This window comes from Euphorbia lathyris, chromosome 2 (genome assembly GCF_963576675.1).
Source record: "Euphorbia lathyris chromosome 2, ddEupLath1.1, whole genome shotgun sequence".
In the NCBI taxonomy this organism is placed as follows: domain Eukaryota; kingdom Viridiplantae; phylum Streptophyta; class Magnoliopsida; order Malpighiales; family Euphorbiaceae; genus Euphorbia; species Euphorbia lathyris.
The window spans coordinates 13,027,208-13,045,683 of record NC_088911.1 but is presented as its reverse complement, the minus strand read 5'-3'; the positions used below and the strand labels follow the sequence as shown (position 1 = coordinate 13,045,683).

General features: G+C 40.3%; 1 protein-coding gene across 1 annotated transcript; it reads left to right on the top strand.

Annotated features, from left to right (window-relative positions):
- Positions 1-16,180: 16,180 nt before the first annotated feature.
- On the top strand, positions 16,181-17,002 carry LOC136217488 (putative lipid-binding protein At4g00165). The gene has a single exon (XM_066004085.1). It carries the CDS (start codon positions 16,381-16,383, stop codon positions 16,771-16,773), a length of 393 nt encoding a protein of 130 aa, XP_065860157.1. The 5' UTR covers positions 16,181-16,380; the 3' UTR covers positions 16,774-17,002.
- The last annotated feature ends 1,474 nt before the right edge of the window (positions 17,003-18,476 follow it).

Here is an 18,476-nt window from a genome sequence, read left to right as displayed (position 1 = left end):
ACAGTTTTGATTTCTCCACGCATCTCAGGCTCACCTGCATTTTAGACTATTCATTTTTAGGTACCTAATTCCTTTTGGGTCCTCGTTTGTTAGCATAAATAGGTGCAAAGTCATATTTTAATTTGTGACGACATACTTTGATAGTGTGGCCACTTTTGCCACAGAAGTCACAATGAATTACCCTTTGGGGGTGGTCAGCATTGTTGTGCTGAGCATGCCAACATACCTTTCTGGTATGTCCTCTCTTTCCGCAGAAGTCACATTGGACAGTCCGCTTATTGTACCAGCACACTTCTCTTGTGTGTCCCTTTTCCCGCAACAGTCACACTGTATGAGCTGTTTATGCTGACTAGTACTTGAGTACTCAGCATGGGGTTTATTTTATTTGAGCCTCTTATTTGGCTTTGTAAGGTAGTTGCGTCCTTTTTCAGTTTCTTTGAATCTGATTGGACCTCCGTGACAAACTTTTGCATAATTTCCATGTTACTATGCAAAGTTGAGTTGTCTTGGAGAAGATATCGGAGGTCACTCAGCTTGACCTCTTCAATCTCATCACACCGCTTGCTGAGTGCCATTACTTTCTTATTGCACTTTTTAGTTAGTGCATATAAGTCACTCAGGGCATTTACCATCTCATTTCTAAGCAAAAGTAGGGATGTTACCTCATTGTTGTGTACCTCCTGGTCAGTTTCATCAAAGAGGTCATCTTGCTCAGATTGGGAGTGATCAACACCATCGGCCATGAAGCATATGTTTTCCGTTTCATTTGCATCAGCTTCGGATGATGTTGACTCATCACTGTCACTCCATGTTGCTACCATTGCTTTCTTGTTTCCCTTCTTATCTCTCTTGAGGTTTGGGCATCTTGACTTGATGTGCCCAGTTTGGTGGCACTCAAAACATGTGACAGGCTTGGAGCTGTCCTTCTTGTATTTTTCACTAGACTCAGCTTTATATCTGTCATTTTTTCTGAATGGCCTTCTGTTGTTCTTCTCATTCTTCCTAAACAGCTTCTTCATTTTTCATGTAAACATGGTCATCTCCTCATCGTCTGATGAGTCAGCTTCAGTTGAGTCAGCTTTCATGACAAGTGATTTTTGTTTCTTGTCTTCTGACTTTTCTTTCTCTTTAGCTTCAAAGTTTTGCATTGAGATCTCATGAGTCAGCAGAGATCCGATCAGCTCGTCATACTTGTATGTGGTCAGGTCCTGAGCTTCTTCTACAACAGTTTTCTTAGCTTGCCAGCTCTTGGGTAAGCTTCTCAAGATTTTCTTTACTTGCTCTTCTTCAGTGAATTTCTTGCCGAGTCTTTTCAGCTCATTTATAATATTAGTGAACTAGCATTCATTCCAGAGATGTCCTCGTTGTCGTTCATTTCGAACAGCTCGTACAATCTCATATGTTGGTTCACTTTTGACTCTTTGACCTTGCTTGTGCCTTCATAGGTCACCTCGAGCTTTTTCCATATCTCTTGTGCTGACTCACAACCTGATATTTTATTGTATTCTGCAGCATCTAGAGCACAGTGAAGCATATTGATAGCCGAAGCATTGTTTTGAAGTTTTCTTAGGTCATCTTCTGACCACTCAGTTTCACTCTTAACAACTTTCTCATTGTCAACAGTTTTATATGGCACGTATGGGCCTTGAACTATCGCAAGCCATGCACTCATGTTTGTGGCTTGAATAAAGTTCTTCATCCTATTCTTCCAGAATGTATAGTTGGATCCAAAGAATAGGGGAGGCCTACTAATAGATAACCCCTCAGGGAGTATCTGTGTTGTTTAGTTCCCGGGAAGGAAACGAGTGCTGTTCTCAGCCATTTATGGGGATACGCTCAAGATAGTTATATCTTTGAGTAGTGAGCTTAGGCTCTGATACCACTTATTGGTCCCGTGTGATTAGTTCCAAGGGGGGGGGGGGGGTAGGAACTAATACAATTTTTTCGCTAATTAATCTTGCTGACTTAATTATTTTGGTGAGTTTATTAACTCAGCTTTGGTCAGCTTGGCCGAACTTAATGTAAGACAGCTTTAGTCAGTTGCTGACTAAGACTGTTTTACTTGAGAGTTGGGAATTGACGCTTATGTGGTCAGCTTCCAACTCAGCACTCCAATTTACTCAGTGTCAACTTCTAACAGTTTATATGCTGATTAAATATTACAAGCAACACAAGCACATGTATATATATATTTGAGAGTTAGAAATTACTCAGTATCACTTATCCTGGTTCGGCCTCTCCGCCTACGTCCAGTCCCCAGAATCCTCCGGGCTTTTAGAATCCAATACTGAGCTCTTTAAGGGTAAAGCACAAACCGATTACAGGCAGTTGAATATGCAAGAGTACCTTCCTCTATTCGTCTACTCAACTCCTACTAAATGCTACAACCCAACACTTAGATTTCTTTACCACTAAGTACTAAATAACAAGTACTCAGCACGTACACTCTCAATATTACAATTGATCACACACTTGTTCCTTTTTAAGATAAAGAACACTTTAGATGATTACAAACAATCAATCTAGCATTTACACAAAGAATAGAAGATTGGTGTAAGATTTCTCTTTTGTTTTGAGTGCTTTGAATTTGTATCTTTCTCACTTGTAATTTTCTGTAAATCGGCAATCTTCCAAATGAAATCCTTGTCCCTTTTATAGTTGAAATGTGAGGGACAAATCATTTGAATTTGATTTGTCTGTTGAGTCCAAAACGACTCTTTTGGGGGGACAACTTCTGGTCAGCTTCAGATGTGCAGGCCAATCCTGTCTTCTGAATTCTTCAGATGTCAGATTTGTCTTTTTCCTGCAAACTTTGTTTTCTTGCGGTAGTTGTCTTTTAGCAACGAACAGTTGACCCATGCATCTTGGAATTTGGCTTTTGCGTAATTCAAAGCCACTATTATTGGTCAAGACATTTGTCGAATTTGTCTTTTAGCTAACGGATCATTCATGCTGTCTTTTTGATCACTCAGCTTTACTGTGATAGAAACTGTCATTGTTTGCTTGCCAAACTTCATGCTGAGTTTTCTTTCACTCAGCTTCCTAGGTCAGCTTCGTTCTACAATACTTTGTACTGAAGCAGAGTTCTCTTCTTTGATGCTGAGTTCCAATCTTCACTCAGCTTTATCTTCGTACTTTTCTCTTGAAGATTATTTTCCTTCTGTGATGCTGAGTTGTGTTTTACTTCAGCTTGTGCAGTATCATGCTGTCTTTTATCCTGTCTTTCTTTTTTATATATATATTTAAACTTAACATTGAACAAACTAATTAGTACAATTAAATCAAAGCACTTAACTTTAATTGTCTCTTAATCATGGATTAAACTTAAATGATTTTGTCAAATCAAAATGTTGTGGAAAGGTGTTTCAACACATGAAAGCTGAAGGAAGAAAAAACATACATTGGTTTGATTGGGGTAAATTGTGTAGGCCAAAAGACTCAGGAGGGATGGGTTTCAAAGACTTACATATGTTTAACCTGACAATGTTAGGAAAACAGGGTTGGAAATTGCTAAAATTCCCAAATACTTTAGTAAGTAGAATGTTCAAAGCTAAATATTTTCCTAGGGATGACTTACTTTTCTCTAAGTTAGGCAATAATCCTAGTATGGTTTGGAGAAGTATATGGGAGGGTCTTAGCATATTGAGAAAAGAAACTAGATGGAGAGTGGAAAATGACAGGTCTATTAGAGTTTGGGAGGATGCATGGGTACCCAATTTAGAGGAGTTTTATATAAATTCGTTCATGGTCCCGGGAATGGAGAATTTGACTGTGGCTGATCTATTACTTGAGAATGGGAGAGGATGGGACATGCAGAGACTAAATGGGTGCTTTAGTGAAACCGAGGTGCATGCTATTATCAATATTATTTTGCCATATCATGTACGAGAAGATATGAGAATCTGGCACTGGTCAATGGATGGTCATTATAATGTGCATTCTGGCTACTTGACTGGCATGGGTGAGGTTGAAGGTAGTAGAGCTCAAGAAGGCTGGAGAAGGTTGTGGAAGTTGATGATTCCCCCTAAACTCAAACAATTTATTTGGCGTCTTTGCTCGAGATGTTTACCCACTAGAGCTCGGCTGGCTCAAAGGAGAGTTCCCATTTCCACCGAATGTCTAGTGTGTGTGGAGCAGGAGGAGACAGATAACCATTTATTTGTTGATTGCTGTTTTGCAGCTGACATTTGGCGAATAGTAGGGATTCCTACCCCACTGGTTGACAATGTGAATTTTGCTGATTGGCTCTTACAAGCCTTATGTGGCTCAAATCAAGATATGATTGTCAGATTATGTTGTGCACTAAAAGCAATTTGGGACCACAGAAACTGAGTACTTTGGCACATGAGATGGTGGCCGGCAGATACTAGTTGGCGGAGCAGTCTGGAAGCAACTCAGGACTAGAGAGCTTATCAAAAGAAGGCATCACCCTTAGGCAACAGGAGGATGGAGTTGAGCGATCTTCAATCAGCCATGGCAGTAGCCGCTGTCACCAGGGCGCCATCAGTAGATAGCGCGGAGGGACAGCAGTATCGCAGCACTGCGCGCAACAATCCCGAGATTGCGCATAATTTTGGCTTAGACAGCACGCGACGATTCAGAAATGGAGCACACCTAGCGCAAGCTATGTCAAATGCAACATCGACGGGGCAATCTTTAAAGAATTGAGAAGCAGTGGTATGGGAGCGGTTATCAGAGACGAAAGAGGAGCCTTTTTATTGTGTAGTAGCAGCTTTATCCCAGGTATCAAAGAGCCAAGTGTTATAGAAGCTCTTGCTATTCGTACGAGTTTGATATGGCTATCTAATATGGGATTTACAGCTGTTGAATTTGAATCTGATGCTAAACTAGTGGTAGATGCTATTCACTCTGGAAAAAAAGGATATCTCTGAATTCGGAATGATATTAGAGGACTGTCGAGTAGTTCTAAGATCCAATCCAGCTTTTAAATTAGTTTTTATTCCTCGGTTAGCGAACAGTGCAGCTCATTTGGTAGCTAGGCTTGCTTGTTCCAATGCTAGCGATTTCTTTTCAACTGTGGTGCCAGAATGGCTTGTGAACACTATTGTTATGGATGCAAATCCATCATTTATTTGATCTTCTCTTTCTGGTTCAAAAAAAAAACTTACATTCAAGACAAAGAAAAAACCCTCAACCCACCTCACCCCATGTGATTCGAACCAATGACCTCTAGGGTCATAGGTAAGCTCTCAACCAACAGGCTAAGAGTTTCACCAGGTTGATCATTAACATTTCTCTCGCACTTTATTGTTGTTATATTTGCTTGTATTCATATTTTAATGGCCGAAGATAATAATATGAAATAATTTAATATAGTAAAACATGTACATTTGTATATTTTTAAAAATGTGCAAACTTAAGCAAATAAAATATAATATCCATAAATAATATAATTCAACAAAACCTATGAAATAATGTTTTTAAAGTCTTAAACCATTTTAATTAAACTAAGATATACAAAAATAATAAATACAATTCACGACTATCTACGTGACAATGTTCAAAAATAAATTATAATATAGCAATAATAATATTAATAACAATGTTATTGATAATAAACACTTTTAATGTCTTTAGACAGCGCCTAAACCTCCAAGAGGTCAAGGCGGAGCTAGGAATCGACGTGTGGAGGGGCTAATTTTAGCCCCACTATTGGGAGTAATTATAATATTTTAGCCCCGTTAGGGTTGGGTAAAATTTTTTTAGCTTCCAGCATATTAAAATTTTATCGTTTTAATATATTGGCTAAAAATTATAATATTTTCATATTTATTTCATTTTATTTTTAGTTATAATTTTTTTATAATTTTCATAAAATTTAATTTAGAAATTAAGTTATTTGAGTCTTAAAAGTAAGAAATTTGATTTTTTTCTATGAAAAAGAGACAATAGCTTCTTAAAAAAAGAAATATAATAAAAATAAGTTAAAAAGTGTTGTATGAAAATAAATAGTCCAATTGAAAAAATAAATTTCAAATAAAACAAAATCAGTTTGGTACGAATTGAACTCATACGTCTCACTTTAAATCTAGATTTTTATACCAACTCAACCATATTAAACTATTGAAATAATACTACATAGGTTATATACACCAGTATTAAAGGAGCTATACGGGATAAAACTAACGATACTCAAGGATGGAGCCGGTGGCCGGAGGGCTTCGGCCCATCGGGCTGGCTGCACCCCTGGATGGAGGCTATAAGTAGTTAAAAATCGCCTAGAGGGCTAATTGGAAACAGATTCTCGATTTCGAAAACCTAGATCATGGCTGCCTTATTTTTCAATAAAATTACTTTTAGCTTATCCCCAGGGGTGGAGACAGGGAGGGGTCCGCCCGGGCCCCTGATGCGTGCCGTCTAGTGGTGTAAATATGAAATGTATATTATGATGAGTGCTTTGACTATGGATGTGGTCTTTCTAAATGCTCTATCTTTACTAGACGTCACTACTTAGAGGCAAGTGTACCCCGTGGTATCAAGTAATAATCCGGTTAAGACCGGGTATCGAATTCGTGGGATTTATAACTGCAAGTATCGGTTTTATATGTTATTTAAGCGGTGAATACTTTGAGGTTGATGGGGGAACCAACTACAAACTACTCCTAACTACGGGTGATGCAAATTTATATAACGAAACTCTAAGAAATGATATGGATGGCGATAAGTTATAACTATGACAAATAACGACTCCTAATGCATATACGGTTGATGTTTTGCTCTTGCAAAGACTACTACGTGTAGTGTAACCGACCCGTGAGGTACTTAGACTACGTGGTTCCTAGTCAAGGCGTGTCTAATGCTTGGGACCAGAAATTAGGGCACGTAAGTCCCGTGGCTTGTCAATTCCTACGGTTTCTGGAGCGTCACTTCCGGTAAGGCAACACATATATAAATCCCTAAAGATAGCCCGAATGGCGTCGGAAATCGTGTTCCCCTACACAATAATCAATTATGAATATCAAAACAAGTAACAAACATCAACACATATATAGAAAAGGAGATTATGAATCATAAATTATAAATATGGAGAGTGTAAATATGAATTACAACCAAGCCTAGTACATAGGATGAGATCAAACTAATTAGCAAGTGTAAAGGGAAGAATCCACCCTCGGAACTAGCTAACCGGACTCAAAAGTCGTCTCTTAGGACTTGGATGGTGGAGCTCTCGAGCTTGGTGTGCGGAGATGGAGCAGAACTTCGATGGAATGCCGGGATCAACGAACAAGCTCTCAAGATGGAAGAGTTTAGTTACACAAAGCCTAAAAACAAATCTAAAACTACAAGAGTTTAAGCAAAAGATGTATACAAGGTGTAAGGTCGAAGGTCTAAGATATCCGGCTTTTTTAAGTGAGTGCTAGTCACTCTTATTTATAGATCAAGCTAGGGGCAAGATTGTAATTCCACAAGGTGCAAGCATGGAGGAACATAATTTTATGCAGAAATCCCATAATACGCCCCGCGTATGGTGGTGTACGCCCTGCGTGTATGCCCATTCCGTCAGAAATCTTCTGCATGTGGACCAATTCCAGATCTTGTTGTCTCAAACACGCCCCGCGTAGAATGGCATGCGCCTTGCGTGTTTGAGACTCTGACTCTTTATTGCTTGATTTGGCCTTTTACGCCGTGTGTAGCTTAAGGCACGCCCTGCGTAAATGAGTCTCTAAACTTTTATGTTGAAGAATTCCCTGACACGCCCCGCGTGTAAGGTAGTACGCCCTGTGTAGAAATGGTTGACTCAGGGAGACCATGCAGTCTGACTTTCAGGATTAGGCTAATCATTTCTGACATGTGTCATACGCCTCGCGTATGCTGACTAGATTCCGCGTGGTGCCTGTGGATAGGGCAATTATTTTTGACTCCATGTTTCACGCCCCGCGTAAGGGATGAGGCGCCTCGCGTATTTGAGTGGATTTTCACTCCTTGCTCGTACCTGAAATACAAATCTCGGGGCCGAGTTAGCTTGACGTTTTTATTTCCTAAATTACTTAAAAACAAGGGAAATTAACTGAAAGCACGGAATTTATTTTTATTCCGTTATTTTATTAAAATACTCTATTTTTGTAATTAAACTTATTTATTTCATCCAAAATTAACCCGTAAATCATGCTAAAAGATAGGGGTAAAATACCCCTATCAAACCTCCTCGGACTTTAAAGTTTTACTTGTCCTCAAGTAAAAGAAATCGAAAGACAAGGGATTGAGATTATTAAGAAACAAACCGTCGGACGATTTTACCAAGTGCGTGATTTCAAAGTTGAAGTTTTATGCAAAGTTTTCGGCAAATACCCACGCAAACAATCAAGTGACCAAAACTTATCTGAAACCCCTATGATCAAAATTAATAGACAATATTAACGGGGGTTGATTATCTTTTGAGAACCTGATAGTACCTCACGAAGGGATTTCACTCTTACGCTCAAACTTTGGTGGGTCGGTGTTTTAGCACTCTTCTTTGCACTTACCCGAGATCACTTTGAGTTTGCATTTTCATCCGGGTTTTTCCTCCTATGTTATGGTTTAGACAATATTAAAAACGAACCCGGAGGGGGGTTGTAATGTGGGTGGCTGTTTAGTGGTTAATTTTTTTTTTTTGAAAACTCGAGTTCAAATACCATTTTGATGATTGCACCGTATTTTTATTTTGGCCTTGGCGAGTTCATAAGATATAACTCGAAATTTCTCGGGTGGAGCTTGAGAATACCTTTTTGCTCTTTCTTTTGTTTTTCTTTTTTTTTTTTATTTTGAGAGCGGCACAAAAACGATCTCGAGAACTTATGGTGCTTACTTATTACGGCCTTGACTTATTTCGGGTGCGAATTGATTTTGTTGGTATTTAAACAAGAGGAAAAAGAGGGTTAATTGTTAAAAGGGTGTTGTCAAGAAAAGTTGGTTAGTAGGCTCAAGGGGGTTTCCTAGAGGTTGATAAAAACGAGAAAAATAAATTAAGAAAAGAATTAGACTAAGTGGGTTTGTTTTATCATCTATTGTCATTTTAACCAAAATAGGTGTACTTAACCCGGTATTAGGTGCAAACTCTGTGAGTCGAGTGAGGTCAAAGCTCTCGAAAAATTGTGAAAGAAATAGAGTTCTCGTACGAACTCCTTTAGGCTCAAAATCACCTAACAAAATTTCGGGTTTAAATTGTGTACTATCAAGTCTTCGCTAAACTTTCAAACATCCTGTTTTTATTGCCTTTTTAAATTTCATTATAGAGATGACATGTGGGTTAGGACTCGATGCTTTTGTTTAGTACAAACCTAGGTTTTGCATAAATTCCCTAACTTCAAAACCAAGATTAAAATTTCTTAACTAAACAGATCCTTTATGTTCCGACGTCTTTACTTTTAAGAACAAATAACGGAACTTTAATTAATTTCCGAGGGAGGTAGTGTGTCGGAAAAAAAATTAAAGAATCAATAAATTAGTTTAATTATTTTGTTGTTTATTTGATTTTTATTTATTTTTGTTTTTGTTAGTGCAAAACAAACTGAAAGTGCGGGGTTGCACGACCCTCCGCGTTATTAAAATGACGTCTATTCCAAGGACGTCGCAAAAGAAGAGAAAAACAAAAACTAAAATAAATAGGAAATGAAAAATTAGGCCTTTTAAAGTTTGGTCCTACGCGAGGCGTGCCCTAGGGGGCGCCCTGCGTAGGAGGTGCGTTTTGGGCTTTTTTTGGGCAGAGACTCAAATACGCGGGGCGCATGAAGAGGGGCGCCCTGCGTGTTTGAGTTTCTGAGCATTTTATACATGAAAAAGGGGGATTACGCGGGGCGTACAAGGAGGTACGCCCTGCGTGATTTTTATTGTTGGTGCAAAATTAAAGGTAAAACGAGTACGAAAATAAAACGACATAACATGGAACACAAAAGAGTTATAGATATATTAAGAATAAAAAGGGAGGTACAAGAAAAACACCAAAGATAACAAAACTAACTACGGAAACATAAAAAAAACGAAAAAAAAACACAAAACACAAAAAAGAAATGAAGACTATGGTTGAGGCGGAGGAGGATTGCCGTGAAGGTTGAAATAGGAGGCGAAGGAGTTGGTGAGGGCATCAAAGCGAGCATCGAGATGGACTCGATCCTCTCATTGTTGCGCCTCAATGGTGTCAAAGCGGGAGTCAAAATGGGCTCGATCACGACGTTGGTTATCCTCCAAAATATCCAACCGAGCATAAAGAGAGTTGAAGTTGTGGAGGGGTGGAGGAATAAAGTTGAGGCCCATGCTCGAGTCCGAGTCACCTTCCGCATTGGAGTGGGCCGCCCCCGAAGTCTCACCCGGGCCGGAGGTCGGATGCTTAAGAGACTTAAAGGCGTTCTTCTCCACGGGCCGAGGCAAAAGGCTCGAGAGGCGATCCAAGGCAGCTTCACCAAGAGCGGTGAGGGCGAAGATGGTGACGAGGTGGCCAAACCCGAGCTTGGCCCGCTTCCGGATGGGCGTGGAGTGGAGGTGAGCGGCCACATGGTAGGCGAGGTCATAAGTGAGCCCATTGGCACAACAGTAGAGGGCCAACAGTTCGTGCTTGTTGACCTTAGTGGACTCGGACTTCCCCGAGAAGTAGAATGAGATGAAGCGGTGGAGAAGTTGGAGGATAGGGTCCCGGATGAGAGATGGGCAGAGGTTGGAGACTTCGTAATCCTCGGACCCGGTGATGGAGGTCCAAAATTCATGAGCGGAAACGCCATCGGGCCAACGGGATATGCCTCCCTCCGCTTGGTAAGTGAAATGGTGTTGGAGCCATTGAGTGTCAATGGAGAAGGGGCGGTTGTGGAGGCGAAAGTTGAAGAGGGCGGCTTCGGGGACGTTGTTGGAGGTGAGGGTGGTGTAGAACTACACCACTAGTGATGGGTACACCCACCGATGCGTAGAATAGAGCTCGTACCAACCGAGGGCGCGGAGGCGAGCTTCGAAGGGAGTGCCGAGATCATAGTGATCAAGCATGCTATCCGAAATGTATGGAAGCTCCTTGACTGTGTCCGCGCAAAGATCTTCGTACCTTTGGGCCTCCTCCTCGGTTAGGAGATGAAAAGGGGCCCGATATTGGTGGGTGAGTGGTGGAGTTCCCTCCCGGTCGGGAGGTGGAGGTGATTGTTGGTTTTGCGCGGAATGGGAAGACCGGGCCCGAGTGGACCATGGGGGGCGCATGTCGGCGGTTTGCTTTCGCCTAACCATGGTGGGAATGGAGGATAGAGGAAGAGTAGAAGAGGAATGGGAGAGTGTATGAGGGTTGTGAGGAAGAAGGAGGGAAGAAGGGGAAGTTTATATAGGGGAAAAGTGGGGAATCCAAGCAAAACTCGAATTCCCAGAGGGGTACGCGGGGCGTGAAGGGGCCACGCCACACGTATCCCTCCCCCTGACTTTATTTTGCGCAAGAATGGTGTGATATGCGGGGCGTGAAAGGGGGCACGCCTCGCGTATCGCACCTCCTGTCCCTTTTTGAAAAAAAGGCGAGGACGCGGGGCGTATATGGGGTTACGCCCCGCGTAGAAGACAGAAGATGAAGAATTTTTTTCGGTTTTAGCAGTTTTTGATTTTTTTAATTTTGTGATTTATGATTTTTTAATGAGTTTCTAAATTAATTCTTTTTAATATTTTTATGTTTTTTGATTTATAATTAAGGGGGTATTTAATACAAAATTTATTATGAAGGGAGGTTGAAGATTTGAATTTGAAAGGGGGTGATTTGATTGGAGATAGGAAGAGGTGGAGTGGAGAAGTGGGAAAGTTTTATGGGAAAGTGGGAAGATGGGAAGTTAATGGAGAAAAAGATGCCACGGGGAGTTGTAATTCACAACTCCTCGAGGATACGCGAGGCGTGCCCCAGGGCACGTCCCGCGTGTCCTTCCCACGTGGCGTTATTTAAAAGCGTTAAATGTTAAAGGGTACGCGGGGCGTGATAGGAGGGACGTCCCGCGTACCGTGTCTTTTTATTGCGAATTAGGATCAGACACGTAGATACACGGGACGTGAAAGTGTGTACGCCCCGCGTGTCGTAAAATTTTTTTTTTTGGATTTAACATGGGATTTGTTTTTCTTTTGATTTTATAAAAATGATAGAAAGTAAGATAAAAATAAAATAAAATAAAAATGAAGAGCAGAAAGATGAGAAATAAAGCAAAAATAGAAATGAAAATAGAATTTAAAATAACAACAATTCAAAAGGGGAAAAATAAATAAAAGAGAAAAGAAATAAAAATAAGTTTATAATACATATAAACAAAGGGTTTGAGAAATTCAAACCGATGCTACGTTTAGAGTCGAAGTAGCTCGACTTTCTTGTGCGGCGGCTCAATGTAAGTTGTCCGAGTTGGAACTTGACGGGTCCGAACCTCCATTATTCATAAGCGTTATCGCCTGTCCGGATTCCCGATTTTTGCCCCGCGGATTTTTTTCGGTGTTTGCCAGTAGGGTTCCTAGTGGCCTTTCTTGTTGCTGACGGTTCAGATGGGCTACTTGGCGGCTAAGATCCCTGCAAAACACCTCGCTATCGGAAAGACGGGCTAATATATCCTTCAACAAATACGTGACCGATTAGCCATGTACATTGTCGGGAGGTGGAGCGTTCCGATTACCGGGCATGGCTTGTGATTGCCCGAGCCCGTTTTCCCGATATTCTTGCTCAAAGCCGGATGGGGGCCTCAACACGTTATTATTATTGCTATATGACAAGTTCGGGTGTTGGTACCGAGGCCGCCAACCGCTGTTATTATTATTGTGGTGGTGATAGGAGTTCGGATTAGGATTATACCTTGGATTTCCTCCTACGTAACTTACACTCTCGATGTCGCCGGCGAAAGGGCTACCGGCTTGGCAATTGAGTCCGTCGTGGTCTCCACCACAGTGATTGCACATCAGGACCTGTGCACTTTTGTTGAGGCTTAGCTGGGCAATTAACGAGTCAAGTTTCTTATGCATCTCTGCTATGGAGCTTTTCGGAGCCTCTTTCTCCACAGCGAACGTTTGGTGTCGCAACGGGCTGGCAAGCCGATCCTCTTGCCATTGCACGCTTTTCCTCGCGAGCTCATGAATGAGCTCGTAGGCCTCACTAGCTGACTTCCGAAATAGATCCCCACCTGCAGCGGAATCAACAGTCGCATGGTTAGTGGGGGTTAACCCGTGGTAAAAAGTGCTTACCAAGTCGTGCTTCGGGATGTCATGGTGGGGGAAGTTTTGGAGCAACTTCCGGAACCTAGCCCAAGTTGCATGAAGGGCCTCGCATTCCAACTACCTAAAGGATGTGATATCGGTCCGTAACTTGACTGTTTTGGACGGCGGAAAATAGTAGGAAAGGAACTCCTTCTCGATCTCCTCCCATGACGTGATGGATCCCGCCTCCAAAGAGTGTAGCCACTCCAACGCTTGCCCTGTCAAAGAAAAAGGAAACAGCTTTAGTCTAACAGCCTCAACGGGAACACCATTTTGCCGAGAGGTGTCCGCACACATAAGGAATTTATCGAGATGTTCGTTAGGGTTCTCGTGGAGTTCCCCTCCGAATTGGCCGCATTGTTGTATCAAATGGATCATGTCGGTCTTTATCTCGTACGTGTTGGCCGGTATCGTGGGGGCGACAATTCCGTTACGGTTTTGGGGACGGTGCGGAGCAAGGATCTCCATCATCGAACGTGTGTCGTTGCCCCCGCGAATGTTGTTCACGTGTGGCCTTTGGTTTCCTTCGGGTTGGTTGACCTCAGCGTTGGGGTTTGCCATTTTCTCTTTTCGAATCCTACAAAGAGTACGTTCAATTTCAAGATCAATAGGAATAAGAGAATCACTCAGAGATCGGGTGTGCATGAAAAGAATTAAATAATGAAATTATAAACAAGAAAGAATGATGTTAGTAAAAGTATATATAAACAATTTATACAAAAAGAATGCTTAAACTAACAATAAAACGTTTTTGTCTAATATTGCAAGAAATTATAAATCCCCGGCAACGGCGCCAAAAACTTGATGCGTGCCATCTAGTGGTGTAAATATGAAATGTATATTATGATGAGTGCTTTGACTATGGATGTGGTCTTTCTAAATGCTCTATCTTTACTAGACGTCACTACTTAGGGGCAAGTGTACTTAGGGGCCGGTATCGAATCCGCGGGATTTATAACTGCAAGTATTAAACGACTCAGTTTTATATGTTATTTAAGCGGTGAATACTTTGAGGTTGATGGGGGAACCAACTACAAACTATTCCTAACTACGGGTGAGACAAATTTATATAACGAAACTCTAAGAAATGATATGGATGGCGATAAGTTATAACTATGACAAATAACGACTCCTAATGCATATACGGTTGATGTTTTGCTCTTGCAAAGACGACTACGTGTAGTGTAACCGACCCGTGAGGTACTTAGACTACGTGGTTCCTAGTCAATGCGTGTCTAATGCTTGGGACCAGAAATAAGGGCCCGTAAGTCCCGTGGCTTGTCAATTCCTACGGTTTCCGGAGCGTCACTTCCGGTAAGGCAACACATATATAAATCCCTAAAGATAGCCCGAATGGCGTCGGAAATCGTGTTCCCCTACACAATAATCAATTATGAATATCAAAACAAGTAACAAACATCAACACATATATAGAAAAGGAGATTATGAATCATAAATTATAAATATGGAGAGTGTAAATATGAATTACAACCAAGCCTAGTACATAGGATGAGATCAAGCTAATTAGCAAGTGTAAAGGGAAGAATCCACCTTCGGAACTAGCTAACCGGACTCAAAATCCGTCTTTTAGGACTTGGATGGTGGAGCTCTCGAGCTTGGTGTGCGGAGATGGAGCGGAACTTCGATGGAATGCCGGGATCAACGAACAAGCTCTCAAGATGGAAGAGTTTAGTTACACTAAGCCTAAAAACAAATCTAAAACTACAAGAGTTTAAGCAAAAGATGTATACAAGGTGTAAGGTCGAAGGTCTAAGATCTCCGGCTTTTTTAAGTGAGTGCTAGTCACTCTTATTTATAGATCAAGCTAGGGGCAAGATTGTAATTCCACAATATGCAAGCATGGAGGAACATAATTTTGTGCAGAAATCCCATAATACGCCCCGCGTATGGTGGTGTACGCCCTGCGTGTATGCCCATTCCGTCAGAAATCTTCTGCATGTGGACCAATTCCAGATCTTGTTGTCTCAAATCTTCTGACTCTTTATTGCTTGATTTGGCCTTTTACGCCGTGCGTAGCTTGAGGCACGCCCTGCGTAAATGAGTCTCTGAACTTTTATGTTGAAGAATTCCCTGACACGCCCCGCGTGTAAGGTAGTACGCCCTGCGTAGAGATGGTTGACTCAGGGAGATCATGCAGTCTGACTTTCAGGATTAGGCTAATCATTTCTGACATGTGTCATACGCCTCGCGTAGGTTGGCATACGCCTCGCGTATGCTGACTAGATTCCGCGTGGTGCCTGTGGATAGGGCAATTATTTCTGACTCCATGTTTCACGCCCCGCGTAAGGGATGAGGCGCCTCGCGTATTTGAGTGGATTTTCACTCCTTGCTCGTACCTGAAATACAAATCTCGGGGCCGAGTTAGCTTGACGTTTTTATTTCCTAAATTACTTAAAAACAAGGGAAATTAAGTGAAAGCACGAAATTTATTTTTATTCTGTTATTTTATTAAAATACTCTATTTTTGTAATTAAACTTATTTATTTCATCCAAAATTAACCCGTAAATCACGCTAAAAGATAGGGGTAAAATACCCCTATCAGCCCCTCCGAATGCCGGAACCACATGGTCACGAGTAGTTTCGGTCCCCTTGTCTCCACAAAATTTGAGGTGTTTTGGTGTTTCGGTCCTCCTGTTTTCAAAAAATTTAGATCGAGTGTTGGATTAGCACCCCAAAATAGGCCCAGATACTGTTAGATTCTCTCGAAATCCAAAATTCCAATTTTTTTGACGTGTTAGACCATCTTCTTTCTAAATCCAAATTTCTAATTTTTTTTTTTTTTTTGCGTTTTAGGCCTTCCTTAAACCTAAATTTCTAAATTTTTTGGCCTATTAGGTCCTTTTTAAATCCGAATTTTTTTTATTAGACACCGATTTGGCAAATTTTTTTCTTTACACCACATGTAAAATCGGCCCCAACCGAATAATCCTATATTTGCCATCGCTTATCCTATATATTCCACAAGATATAGTTTGGGTGCATAATTTGTGGCTGATGCATCATCACACTAGATAACAAAAATCTATCTCCAACACCATTAATTCACAGCATAAATTTATAGTTGTTCTCAGCAAAAGAAAATATGTGTCTTTCTCTTCTGCTGATTGAAAATCGTTCCACCCATTACAACAATCACGTGCTGATCCAGTAAATCACGGACCTGATTCCATAAGAATCGGCTAATGGGCATCAAAATCAAATATAGTTCAAGTAAGTTAGCAGCAGCTATTGTAATTCTCTTCAACCTCATATATTTGTTCAATTCTGCTTCATCTCACAAGATTCCATCTTCTTCTCCGGCACAAAAGGCGGCCGGTAAGTGTCCTAAAGATACCCTAAAGTTTGGAATATGTGGGAGCTGGTTAGGGTTGGTTCATGAAAATATTGGGTCTAAACCAAGCAAAGAATGTTGTGCCCTTATTGAAGGGATTGCAGATGTTGAGGCTGCTATCTGTCTTTGTACTGTTATAAAGGCTAATGTGGTTGGAGTTGTTAATGTTCAAGCTCCTGTTGCTATTAGTTTGCTTCTTAGTGCTTGTGGGAAGCAAGTTCCTCAAGGTTTTCAATGTCCTTAGTTGCTTCCGATGACATTTACAGAGAAGACAATCGGGCTGCCGATGCTTTAACTAAACACGGCTTGTCTTCAACGAAGCCTCAGTTGTGGAATTTCGGTCAGGCTTTTTGTAATTCTTTTATTTGTGATGATTTGAGTAGGTTTTAACAATTCGTTTTGTTTAATTGCCCATTTTTTGGATTGTAATCTGTTTTTTCTTTTATTTTCTTAGAGTACGTTTGTTTCGTCCATTCCTGTTTGCTGTTACTGATTGGTAGTAAATATTAGTTGTTTTTTCTGTTAAAAACAGTTTGTTTCAAATTTTTACCAATTTATCTTCTGTTTAGACTTAAAAAGTCAAAAACAGTTCCGAAAAAAGAAAAAAAAAACGAGCAAGTAATAGTATTTGGGCATGGTTTTTGGAAGTGCCACTTCAGTTGGAATTCTTGCCTCCTCCATTTCCACTCTACTAAAATTTGATGTTTATGAATTCAATTCAATGTTTAGTATATCTTATTATTTAAAATGATCAAATTTAGAGTAGTTTGATGTATTATATTCATGAAAATATAATATTAAAGATTTTTTATTTTCTGACACCAATTTTTTTCTTTATTATGTATACAAACAAAGCTGTGTCTCTAAGTATTCATGGAATGGGATGGAACAAGTGTCATGGGCTGGATTCTGATTGTTAACTTTTGATGTATATGTATGGGCATTTTACACAATTAAGTTAAAAGTGAAAAAAAAAAATTGTATTAAAACCTTAAAAATTAATAATGTTTTTAGCTTTTCTTTTTTAAATTATAAATATATACCAATTTAGAATTAAATTCTAGTGAAATTGGATGAGAGTAAGACGTGAAGGATAAATATCATGTATTTTATACGGGTTATCAGATTATTTTTTATAGTACGGATAATTTCTGATGTGATTTGCAGCGAAAGTATGGATCACCACAACCTCCGTATTACCGGTCACGCTTCAACTACGAAGAGATTAATCGGGAGAGGAAACGATCAGACTGATCCATAAACTAAGAGCGGTTGTAGTTGTCTGTGAGAGAGGGAGATGCGCAGTAGGGAGGAGAGAGAGACAATCTTTCCTCGTTTTTCTGTATTTCTCTGCATTGGTGTTTGATAGCTAACTGTCTATTTATATGGAGAAGCTAGGGAAAATCCTAGCCTCATTTTCTCTCTATTGGTTTAGGCCCACGGGAGACCATATATTCAGTCATACCCGAATAAGTGTAATATATCCCACTCGCACGTAATGGAACGTAATCCAAGTTATTTCTCAGTATTATTTCATATTAGCAAATAGTTTATGCGACCTACATACACTCGAGAGCACTAGCTTTATATACTCATTGAAGATATATAGCGTCTCGATGGGCATGTTTCAAAGCAAGTTTTATACACTCGTTGAATATACATAGCCTTTTGATTTGAACATGTATAATGACAGGTAATACACCTTATCCTAGAATCCACCTCACAACCATATGTAAAACTTTGATTTCAATTACAATTTTCTATTTTCACAAGTATGCACATATGCATAAGTATCCAAACAATGATAAACAGAAACATTTAGATTTGATCAAATGGAATTCCTTCACGCTTACTATATTTTTCCTCTCATGATCCAGTCCACTTAAATGGTCGGGTTCTTTTGCGACATGTATTATCTCATGGCCTTCAGAACTTTCTTCTAGGATA

What these genes read in the sequence shown, in the direction of transcription:
- LOC136217488 (XM_066004085.1), top strand. Translation starts at nt 16,381, where the DNA reads ATGGGCATCAAAATCAAATATAGTTCAAGTAAGTTAGCAGCAGCTATT.